This window comes from Oncorhynchus clarkii, chromosome 6 (genome assembly GCF_045791955.1).
Source record: "Oncorhynchus clarkii lewisi isolate Uvic-CL-2024 chromosome 6, UVic_Ocla_1.0, whole genome shotgun sequence".
NCBI lineage: Eukaryota > Metazoa > Chordata > Actinopteri > Salmoniformes > Salmonidae > Oncorhynchus > Oncorhynchus clarkii.
Window position 1 is genome coordinate 87,970,337 of NC_092152.1, and position 12,358 is coordinate 87,982,694.

Consider the following 12,358-nt stretch of genomic DNA (forward strand, 5'->3'; position numbering starts at 1 on the left):
CCCCCCCTCCAAAAGTCAGGTCCCAAGCCCCCCCCCCAAAAGCCAGGTCCCAAGCCCCCACCCACCCACTCCAACAGCCTAGTACCAAGCTCTCCCACCAGTCTTTCACATTCCACAACCTTTACTATGTAGTAACATGTCTGAGGTGTTGCCACAGGGCTCCTATAGTGGGGGATTGACAAGAGCAGACCTGTCCTGACGTGGTGTACTGTAGACACCATCACCTAGCAGAATGACAGACTGAGCCCAGGAAGACAGAGGAAACACACACTGATAAAGGGTTCACCTCCATGGTTCCTGTTCACAGCTCTGTGTGCTGGGGGCACCCCCACAGACAGAGTTTAATTAGCCCTGGCATCGTAGCATGTTAGCAGGGTACCCGTAGCGCCACACGGTCCCGAGCGGCAGGGTGACAGACACGTCCCGAGCGGCAGGGTGACAGACACGTCCCGAGCGGCAGGGTGACAGACACGTCCCGAGCGGCAGGGTGACAGACACGTCCCGAGCGGCAGGGTGACAGACACGTCCCGAGCGGCAGGGTGACAGACACGTCCCGAGCGGCAGGGTGACAGACACGTCCCGAGCGGCAGGGTGACAGACACGTCCCGAGCGGCAGGGTGACAGACACGTCCCGAACGGCAGGGTGACAGACACGTCCCGAACGGCAGGGTGACAGACACGTCCCGAGCGGCAGGGTGAGGTCCCGGGACTGGAAGTTAACTGGTGAGTGGTAACAGTGCAGAACCCAATAAAGTTGAAAATCCTGAGTAGAGATTGACTCCATTTCTAAAGCAGAAAAAAAGTAAAGAACATGTCTAGGAATTAATTTCCATCAGCAATAGAACTGCTTCTCTTCAGAGTTCTGCATTCTGACGACCACTCAGGGCATCGGTCCATTTCTGCCCCGAACAAATGGTTAAAACCCTCTGGCTTCCTCTCTGGTGCACCAGATGTGAGAAGGGTTAACAGGAAAGCGAGGCGTGTGTTCCCAAGGACAGTGTTGCGCTGTGTGAGGTCAGCGACCGCTCCAAAGACAAGAAGAGAAGCTAAACGGAATGAGGAACAAGGTAGAAAACTGGGCAGGGTACAGGAAACCAACAGCTTTTTATGGGATTCTCATCCTATTGTCCAGCTATGGAGAATAGAACTAACTATTTCCCTCCTCTGGATAACACTAGTCTGATAGTTTAATTTAATTAAACTCTGTTAAGTATCCAATGTGCTTTTGTATTAGTGTCGGCCATCGTCTGGCGAGCCCAGAACAGCTTGTTTAATTGAACTCCAGGTCCTTGTGCATTATTAACAGAGGACACCCAATCCACTCAGGGCCTGGTTCACAACGTAAAACCACCCAATCCCCCCAGGGCCTGGTTCACAACGTAAAACCACCCAATCCCCCCAGGGCCTGGTTCACAGCGTAAAACCACCCAATCCCCCCAGGGCCTGGTTCACAGCGTAAAACCACCCAATCCCCCCAGGGCCTGGTTCACAGCGTAAAACCACCCAATCCCCCCAGGGCCTGGTTCACAGCGTAAAACCACCCAATCCCCCCAGGGCCTGGTTCACAGCGTAAAACCACCCAATCCCCCCAGGGCCTGGTTCACAGCGTAAAACCACCCAATCCCCCCAGGGCCTGGTTCACAACGTAAAACCACCCAATCCCCCCAGGGCCTGGTTCACAGCGTAAAACCACCCAATCCCCCCAGGGCCTGGTTCACAACGTAAAACCACCCAATCCCCCCAGGGCCTGGTTCACAGCGTAAAACCACCCAATCCCCCCAGGGCCTGGTTCACAACGTAAAACCACCCAATCCCCTCAGGGCCTGGTTCACAATGTAAAACTATGAGGATGTGCCTTGTGAGAGGGACTGAAACCCGAGCCTCCATCATACACACATACAGAGAGACAGACCAGACGGGTGCAAGGCTTAATCGAGAGAGAGAGAAAACGTGTAGGGGGGGCAGAAAGAGAGAGAAAACGTGTGGGGGGCAGAGAGAGTGAGAGAAAACGTGTGGGGGGGCAGAGAGAGAGAGAGAAAACATGTGGGGGGGCAGAGAGAGAGAGAGAGAGAAAACGTGTGGGGGGGGCAGAGAGAGAGAGAGAAAACGTGTGGGGGGGGGCAGAGAGAGAGAGAAAACGTGTGGGGGGGGCAGAGAGAGAGAAAACGTGTGTGGGGGGGGCAGAGAGAGAGAGAGAAAACGTGTGTGGGGGGGGGCAGAGAGAGAGAGAGAAAACGTGTGGGGGGGCAGAGAGAGAGAGAGAGAAAACGTGTGGGGGGGCAGAGAGAGAGAGAGAAAACGTGTGGGGGGGGCAGAGAGAGAGAGAAAACGTGTGGGGGGGGCAGAGAGAGAGAAAACGTGTGGGGGGGCAGAGAGAGAAAACGTGTGGGGGGGGGCAGAGAGAGAGAAACTTTTCTTCTTCACAGTAGAAAGAGGGGGGGGGGCAGAGAGAGAGAGAGAAAACGTGGGGGGGGCAGAGAGAGAGAGAAAACGTGTGGGGGGGCAGAGAGAGAGAGAGAGAAAACGTGTGGGGGGGCAGAGAGAGAGAGAGAGAGAAAACGTGTGGGGGGGCAGAGAGAGAGAGAGAGAAAACGTGTGGGGGGGCAGAGAGAGAGAGAGAAAACGTGTGGGGGGGCAGAGAGAGAGAGAGAGAAAACGTGTGGGGGGGCAGAGAGAGAGAGAGAGAAAACGTGTGGGGGGGGCAGAGAGAGAGAGAGAGAGAAAACGTGTGGGGGGGCAGAGAGAGAGAGAGAGAAAACGTGTGGGGGGGCAGAGAGAGAGAGAGAGAAAACGTGTGGGGGGGCAGAGAGAGAGAGAGAAAACGTGTGGGGGGGCAGAGAGAGAGAGAGAAAACGTGTGGGGGGGGCAGAGAGAGAGAGAGAGAAAACGTGTGGGGGGGGCAGAGAGAGAGAGAGAGAAAACGTGTGGGGGGGCAGAGAGAGAGAGAGAGAGAAAACGTGTGGGGGGGCAGAGAGAGAGAGAGAGAAAACGTGTGGGGGGGCAGAGAGAGAGAGAGAAAACGTGTGGGGGGGCAGAGAGAGAGAGAGAGAAAACGTGTGGGGGGGCAGAGAGAGAGAGAGAGAAAACGTGTGGGGGGGGCAGAGAGAGAGAGAGAGAGAAAACGTGTGGGGGGGCAGAGAGAGAGAGAGAGAAAACGTGTGGGGGGGCAGAGAGAGAGAGAGAGAAAACGTGTGGGGGGGCAGAGAGAGAGAGAGAAAACGTGTGGGGGGGCAGAGAGAGAGAGAGAAAACGTGTGGGGGGGGCAGAGAGAGAGAGAGAGAAAACGTGTGGGGGGGGCAGAGAGAGAGAGAGAGAGAAAACGTGTGGGGGGGCAGAGAGAGAGAGAGAGAAAACGTGTGGGGGGGCAGAGAGAGAGAGAGAGAAAACGTGTGGGGGGGCAGAGAGAGAGAGAGAGAGAAAACGTGTGGGGGGGCAGAGAGAGAGAGAGAAAACGTGTGGGGGGGGCAGAGAGAGAGAAAACGTGTGGGGGGGGCAGAGAGAGAGAAACTTTTCTTCATCACAGTAGAAAGAGAAATGCAGGACTCTACCATCTCATGCTATAAACAAACTAACTAATACTAACCAACAGCTGAAGACACGGTCAGAATGAATAAAGACCAACCAAAGTCCACAACCAAAGCCACAAAGGTCACTTCATTAGACAAATGTCCTCACCAGCCAAACCACAGACGTTCCTGAATTTACCTCAGCGACACAGTATGCAAAACTGAGTTCTTCTCTGGTTGAGGTGCTTCCTGCTCATGACCTACCCAGTTCAGATACGCAAGTGATATGAACACTTTAGAATTACACAAGAGCAATAATTTCAAAGCCACACCGCGGTTCTGTTTCCCTCCATGGCAGAAACGTTGGCGATTACATGCATGTCACAGTCCGTAGGACTACTTCCTGTAGGAACACAATTTTATTTACCTTTATTTAACTAGGCAAGTCAGTTAAGAACAAATTCTTATTTTCAATGACGGCCTAGTGGGTAACTGCCTGTTCAGGGGCAGAACGACAGATTTGTACCTTGTCAGCTCGGGGATTTGAACCTGCAACCTTCCAGTTACTAGTCCAACCACTAGGCTACCCTGCCGCCCCATTACATGAGTCTCAATGCCATTACATGAGTCTCATCTCACCAGAAACCTCTCCAGCACTCGTTTTATTGGACCAGCCAGAGAGGCCTAGCAGTGTGTGTGTGTGTGTGTGTGTGTGTGATCCGTGAGGTCAGCAGTGGCCGTTACAGAGGGCAGAGGAGGATCAAGCCCATCATACATATTCTAGCACCGCGTGACACAGTAACGGCAGTTCATCTGAAGGACGGACAAGTGCTTTGTGTAACCTTGGAGAGCGTCCAGAATGACAACAGAAGGTTAAAATTCAAGCGTTTTACACTGGCTGGTTGAGGGACTACAGTAATGGGAGGGGGGGGGGGGGGGGAGACTTACCACCAACCCCCCCCCCCCCCCTTAACCAGAGTCCCTGTGGAGTCTCAATCACTAAGGCCATCTGCTGAGGGAGAAGGCTGCATTAAGGCCTTTCATCCCGTAGCTAAACACACACAACAAAATGCAGCTAGTATGGACTTATACAGTAGCTTCCCTCTCCGTTTGTGGGAACAAACTCTACTCTCTCTCTACCCCAGTAGTCTAGAATTAAATGGTATATTTAAGCAATAAGGTCGGGGGGGGGGGGGGGGGTGTATATTAGCCATATATCACAAACCTCTGAATTAGAAACTGCTTACCAACTTAATTAGAGCAGTAAAAAGAAATGTTGTCATACGGTCTGATTTACCACAGATGTCAGCCAATCAGCATTCAGGGCTAGAACCACCCAGTTTGTAACAGGCCTTATGTGATTTCACCACATATCAAAAATAACTAATAAAAACACAGAGCAGTGTAAACCTAAGCCATGTGTCCCGTACAGTAGCATCAGCAGCCTCACTATCTACACCAGCAGCAGGTCTCTTACCTGGGGCAGGGCGGTGTTAAGCTGCCTCTGCAGCGAGTCCCTCTCGTGGCTGACCTCGTGCAGCTTGCCCTGGGTCAGGCCTAGGTTCTCCTGGGTCTCCCTCAGCGTGTCCAGTAGCCGGTCGCGTTCCTCCAGCATGGAAACCATCAGAGATTCAAAGTGCCCCTCCGAGTCCGAATGAAGAGGCGAGCCAGACCCCCGCCGGCCACCCGAAGGCCCCTCCGACTCGCTGATGGTGGGCATCACCTCGCACATCATCTAGGATAGGAGGAGAGGGGTGGAGAGAGAAATGGGAGAGAGGAATAGAGACAGAGAGGGAGAAAATGTCAGAGAAAGAAGTCGCCAACACATACAAGGACAACGCCTCGGAGCTCAACAGCGTCTTGATCTTTACATCAGAGTTGAATGACTTATCACACATCAGGATCAATGACAACGTCACTAAGCGGCGCTCTCCATGGAAAACCATTACGAACACGGAAACATGAAACCGCAAGGTGACCATGAACATACAACATTGTATTTTCTTCATATTTGACTCTGGGGAAATCATTAATTTCATTCACAACCGAGAGCACAGAAAGATAGCCAGGGAGGGCTGGACACAACAACCTGCCAGCACTGCCACGATGGGCCGCGAGACACTGGGCCGCGAGACACTGGACCTCACACTTGTGTTAAGTTACGAGTGCTGACATTTCTGTGTGGTGCCATCTCTGGTGTTCTGTGTGACAGAGTGCTTGCAGAGATTCTATGAAGTTTGTCTCTAAACACACTCAAAATACACACGTACACAGCCCATCAACAGAAACACCTGGCCCCATCAACAGAAACACCCGGCCCCATCAACAGAAACACCCGGGCCATCAACAGAAACACCCGGGCCATCAACAGAAACACCCGGGCCATCAACAGAAACACCCGGGCCATCAACAGAGACACCCGGCCCATCAACAGAGACACCCGGCCCATCAACAGAGACACTCGGCCCATCAACAGAGACACCCGGCCCATCAACAGAGACACCCGGCCCATCAACAGAGACACCCGGCCCATCAACAGAGACACCCGGCCCATCAACAGAGACACCCGGCCCATCAACAGAGACACCCCCCCCTCCCCCCCGGCTAGATAAAGATCCAGCGCAACGTGACAACGGTACTCTCACCATCTCCCCATCTGCACTCAATAAACCAGCACCTTGAGCCAAGCTGTTGTCTGAAGGGTAGTGGCAGGCACGCATGGAGAGAACGTTCATTTGCGGTGAGAAAACAGAACACAGTGGGGAAGGCCTCCACACACAATCAGGCCGTATATATTGCACCAACTGGTTACTGCAAGGTTGCTGATGTATGATTTAGTAAACAAAAACTACTTGGCAGGTCTGCTGCTGTAAACCACTGTATTAAACAAGAGGAGAGCCCAGTCAAAGCACTCTTTTCTGCAACCGGTTTGTTAAGCACAACTCCATTAATATAATACTGGGCTTTTCTGCAACCTGTTTGTTAAGCACAACTCCATTAATAAAATAAATGGGCTTTTCTGCAACCGGTTTGTTAAGCACAACTACATTACTATAATAATGCATGTAATTATAATGATAATCATTAATGCCATTTAACAGATGCCCTTATCCAAAGCAACTGAAAGTCATGCTAGCGGGAATCAAACCCACTATCCTGGCGTTGCAAGTGCCATTTTCTAACGACTGAGAAATGGCCTTCTTCGTCACGGCCCTGGTCCGCAGAGAGAAATGGCATCTTCATTAAATAAAATGCTATTGGTCACATCCACATTGTTAGCAGATGTTATTGAGGCTGTAGAGAAATGCTTGTCTTCCTAACTCCAATAGTGTAGTATCTAACAATTCACAACAATACACACAAACCTAAAAAGTAGAAGAATGGAATTAATAAAAAAATATTATATATATTGTTCAAAAAAATAAAGGGAACACTAAAATAACACATCCTAGATCTGAATGAATGAAATATTCTTATTAAATACTTTTTTCTTTTCATAGTTGAATGTGCTGACAACAAAATCACACAAAAATTATCAATGGAAATCAAATTTATGAACCCATGGAGGTCTGGATTTGGAGTCACACTCAAAATTAACACACTCAGTGTGAACCTGCTTTCATCTGTGAAGAGCACAGGGCGCCAGTGGCGAATTTGCCAATCTTGGTGTTCTCTTGCAAATGCCAAACGTCCTGCACGGTGTTGGGCTGTAAGCACAACCCCCACCTGTGGACATCGGAACCTCATACCACCCTCATGGAGTCTGTTTCTGACCGTTTGAGCAGACACATGCACATTTGTGGCCTGCTGGAGGTCATTTTGCAGGGCTCTGGCAGTGCTCCTCCTCCTTGCACCTGCAGAACCACTCCTTTATTGGGGGTGTCTTGCTAATTGCCTATAATTTCCCCATGTTGTCTATTCCATTTGCACAACAGCATGTGAAATGTATTGTCAATCAGTGTTGCTTCCTAAGTGGACAGTTTGATTTCACAGAAGTGTGATTGACTTGGAGTTACATTGTGTTGTTTAAGTGTTCCCTTTATTTTTTTGAGCAGTATATCGCAATATGACCCTGGTCTGCAGAGAGTCAGTATACATCTCATACACTAATAGTTGTATTAGTTCCCATCCTGACAGACACCTCGTTAAGTTCGCTGATGGCACTGCCTTGATCAGCCTGTTGCATGATGATGAGGAACGTCCTAAATGACTGAAGAGTGGTGTGACCAATCACACTTGGTCCTCCACACCAACAAGACCAAAGAGATGTGCATAGACGTCAGGAAGAGAACACCACCTACCTCTGCAACATCTATCAGAGGTCAGAACATAGAGATTGTAGAGGAATACACATACCTGGGTGTCCTCTTGGACAATAAGATTCAGTGGAGTAAATGTACAGACCTGATCTACATTAAAAAAAAAGAGTCAACAGAGATGGACTTTTCTCAAAAAGCTGGGATCTTTTAATGTTAATTGTACTATACTGACTCTGTTTTACAAATATTTCAGTGAGAGTATTTTAACTGTTTGTTGGTTTGGCAATGCCACCGTCAGCCAGACAAATATGCCGACAAGGATTATCACCACAGCAAGCAAGGTACTGGGAGTCAAACAGACAGGACTGGATGAGATCTTTAAGGTCAGGGCCCTCCACAAGGTACTTGGAGTCAAACAGACAGGACTGGATGAGATCTTTAAGGTCAGGACCCTCCCCAAGGTACTTGGAGTCAAACAGACAGGACTGGATGAGATCTTTAAGGTCAGGGCCCTCTGCAAGGCTCACAAAATCATTTTAGACCCAAGCCACCCCCTGTACCTGGACTTTGAACTACTCCCCTCTGGGCGCAGGTATAGGGCACCCCGAAACAAGAAAAACACAACTAGACAATAATTTGTGCCAGGTGTAATACCCCCCCCCCCCTAAATAGCTTGGGCTAATGTTCCTATTGACCCAGTAAGGCCAGCAGGCTAGTCTCTTTTTATTGGTATGTAACTGTTATGAAAGTCGTACTGTCAATTTGTTTTGCTATTTAAACACCATTTTAAACATGTACTTGACACTGCAACAACATTTCCCCATGGCGACAAAAAAGTCAGTAAAGTAAAGAATAATGACTTCTTCATCATGACCTTGGTCTGCAGAGAGTCAGTATACTGAGTAATGACTTCTTCATCATGACCCTGGTCCACAGAGAGTCAGTAGACTGAGTAATGACTTCTTCATCATGACCCTGGTCCACAGAGAGTCAGTAGACTGAGACTTCATCATGACCCTGGTCCACAGAGTGTCTGTAGACTGAGTAATGACTTCTTCATCATGACCCTGGTCCACAGAGAGTCAGTATACTGAGTAATGACTTCTTCATCATGCCCCTGGTCTGCAGAGAGTCAGTATACTGAGTAATGACTTCTTCATCATGACCCTGGTCTGCAGAGAGTCAGTAGACTGAGTAATGGCTTCTTCATCATGGCCCTGGTCCACAGAGAGTCAGTAGACTGAGACTTCATCATGACCCTGGTCCACAGAGTGTCTGTAGACTGAGTAATGACTTCTTCATCATGACCCTGGTCCGCAGAGAGTCAGTATACTGAGTAATGACTTCTTCATCATGACCCTGGTCTGCAGAGAGTCAGTATACTGAGTAATGACTTCTTCATCATGACCCTGGTCTGCAGAGAGTCAGTAGACTGAGTAATGGCTTCTTCATCATGGCCCTGGTCTGCAGAGAGTCAGTAGACTGAGTAATGACTTCTTCATCATGACCCTGGTCTGCAGAGAGTCAGTATACTGAGTAATGACTTCTTCATCAGGACCCTGGTCCGCAGAGTGTCTGTATACGCTGCTAGAACATGTTATAAGGAGGGGGTCCTTTATGCTTTCCAAGGGCCAATTCCTAACTGGAGATTTGTGCTTGATGAGGTTTGCACCAAAGCCTGTGGTGCATCAGATGATGAAGCCAGACCACTACTCAGCCCTTCCATTGACTAGACACTAAGAAACCCAATGTGCACAAACACAAACACATGCACAAACCCCCGAGCTGACAAGGTACAAATCTGTCGTTCTGCCCCTGAACAGGCAGTTAACCCACTGTTCCTAGGCCGTCATTGAAAATAAGAATTTGTTCTTAACTGACTTGCCTAGTTAAATAAAAAAACATTTTTTTTTTTTAAATGTAGACCTAGCCTACAATCACTCTGGATGTGTGTGTACAGTAATATGGTTATCCATTGTAGACGGGCAGGCGTAAGATGTTGGGGATGCAGGCCTGACTGAGTGGTTGACTCCATCCACTGGCTCCACAACAGGGGGCTCAACACTGGCAATTAGGCCCTGTAGACGGGCAGGCATAAGATGTTGGGGATGCAGGCCTGACTGAGTGGTTGACTCCATCCACTGGCTCCACAACAGGGGGCTCAACACTGGCAATTAGGCCCTGTAGACGGGCAGGCATAAGATGTTGGGGATGCAGGCCTGACTGAGTGGTTGACTTCATCCACTGGCTCCACAACAGGGGGCTCAACACTGGCGATTAGGCCCTGTAGACGGGCAGGCATAAGATGTTGGGGATGCAGGCCTGACTGAGTGGTTGACTCCATCCACTGGCTCCACAACAGGGGGCTCAACACTGGCAATTAGGCCCTGTAGACGGGCCTCCAGGCGGGAAAGCCCAGAATCATGTGAGCTACCTTTTTTTTAAAACAAACGGGAACTGCAGCTAATGAATTGGAACAAGTGCATTTTTTACTGGGTGGCCGGGGAGGACTAGGGCTTTCCTTTCTTCTTCGGCCTTCAACGCCAAAGGCACTTGCTTTCAGAAGCCACTGTGTTCAGTTCAGGGACCTGAGCAGTGGCACTGTACCTTAGGAGCTTGTTTACAAAGCAGGCCCGTCACTGAGCCAAAACCATCCAAATCCCCCACATATCTAGGTGAGAAATATTATGGATTGGCTGCTGCCAAATGTAACCTAATTTTCACATAGGCAAACGGACAGCAGCTCTCCAATAACAAGGTCAAACCAACAAAACAATGGGAGTTTGAGGGGGAGGGGCCCTACTGAAGAGCACGAGACAGAATGACAGATGGTAACAATACTCTGTAGTGTAACTACCTCAATGTACAAAACAACAACAGGTCCATCATGTCAGTAGGCTTCACAGTATGGCAGTTCAGTTGTAGACATCTCAATGCAGTGAGTTGGGGGGAGGGGGGGTACACCTACATCACCAGGTAGCGTTACATAAGGCTGAAGTCCCTATGCCCATCCACTGAACAAAACGTACACAGCGTTCGTACTGGACGGGCTGCTAACATACCAGCGTAAACAAGGCTGCTACAGGTAGGCTGAAGTCCGAAGAGAGAGACAAGAGGGTCAAAGTCCGGTAACATTAATGTGTAAACCATAACAGCAAGGTCACGGGGAAAGCGTAACGCTAATACTTTCGGTCTGGAATGTGACTGTTTTTGATAAACAAACTAGCTGTGTTGGTACTGTAGGTCTAGTGTAGAACAGTCCTAACTCTTTCAAACTCAAGGCAGGAGGCATAAAATCTGAGTACGGACACCTAGCTAACTAGATCAATCAATTGGCAGTTATCGAAAAGGTTTTCGAGATATTTAAGTTAAATAAGTTAATTAAGTTACTGCCAAATGCACTCCTTTCTAGAGCTGTGAACCAAATGGACATATGACGACATATGCCTGGTAGAAAGTTAGTAAAGCTGGTACAATAAAAATATTATACATTAATACAAACAGATCAATGGTTAGCTAACGTTACCTTTGCAGAGTAGGCGAAATTCCTTTGTGGATGTCCACTTTTCTATTTATGTTGCCGAGCTTTCTTCAACTTAACTTCTAGCCAGTTCGTTCAACTAATACAACGGTACAATTGTATGAATAATCCAAGCCATTCAAAACATTAAATCCAATGAAAATGTTGAAAACCATCCAGACTGAAAGGTCCCCGACGGCGAACAAAAAAAGATAACTCCAAAAGGCCGCACCGCCAGACCCACATCAGAGGGCAACAACTCTAGCTAGCTATTTCGCTAACGGTAGTGACTTCTGCATTGCACAAAGATAAAAGTGAGTCAAACTGATTATTAGTGTTTGCACATATAATATACAGACACACAATTATTAACTCATCCTAACATTTTCTATACTTTGTTCAAGGGAAGAAAAAAAAAGTGTAGTTAGGCAACACTCCTTACAAGGAACAAAAGTGGAAACAGATGTAGCTAGATAGCTAGCTACCGTTAGCAATCAAATGTCCAGAGCTAGCTCGGCACTACAGCCGGTTACGATAGCTCATTGGACTGCAACTAAAAAGTGTAATGTTACTGTCCAAGACAATACCAGGCAAAGCATATATATATATATATATAAAAAGTGTTTATAATCCAACTTCAAGGGTCAAATGAAAAAAAAAAAAATGAAGACGAAGTCAGAAAACTAAAAAATCTAAAAACACATATTCTCTGGTGTATTTTGCCAGCTAACGTTAGCTTAGCTTCCCGTCGACGAGCCGCGTCACCACATCACAGCCTGGCAAAAAAGAAAACTGTGAGATCCAAGAGAGGAGATTGCGGAAACTTAAAACTCCTTGGATTGAGCTCGAAACGCACTTGATATATATGTATCCACGGCCAATTTGTCCATGGGTTACCAACGTATCAAATAAACCAGGTTTCCGTCCGAATGCAAGCTTTTAATCCAGTTTTCTTTGGTAGTCCAGCTCGACAGGAGCCGTCCCTCTCCCGGTCGGCTCAGGAGTCACTTCTTGTTGTCTATCGTTTCCTGCTCTCCTGTGCGTCAATACGTTGGAACGGTGGAAAGCACGTC

General features: G+C 48.6%; 1 protein-coding gene across 1 annotated transcript in view; it reads right to left on the reverse strand.

Annotated features, from left to right (window-relative positions):
* The window catches only part of LOC139411770 (liprin-alpha-1-like), an 84,614-nt gene extending 72,727 nt beyond the window's left edge, over positions 1-11,887 (reverse strand). Inside the window, exons 1-2 of the mRNA XM_071158502.1 lie at positions 11,292-11,887; positions 4,984-5,241 (exon numbers count right to left, since the gene is read on the reverse strand). Of these exons, the coding sequence (XP_071014603.1) occupies positions 4,984-5,241 (258 nt within the window). The 5' untranslated portion in view covers positions 11,292-11,887. The remainder of the gene's footprint in view (positions 1-4,983; positions 5,242-11,291) is intronic.
* Positions 11,888-12,358: the final 471 nt, after the last annotated feature.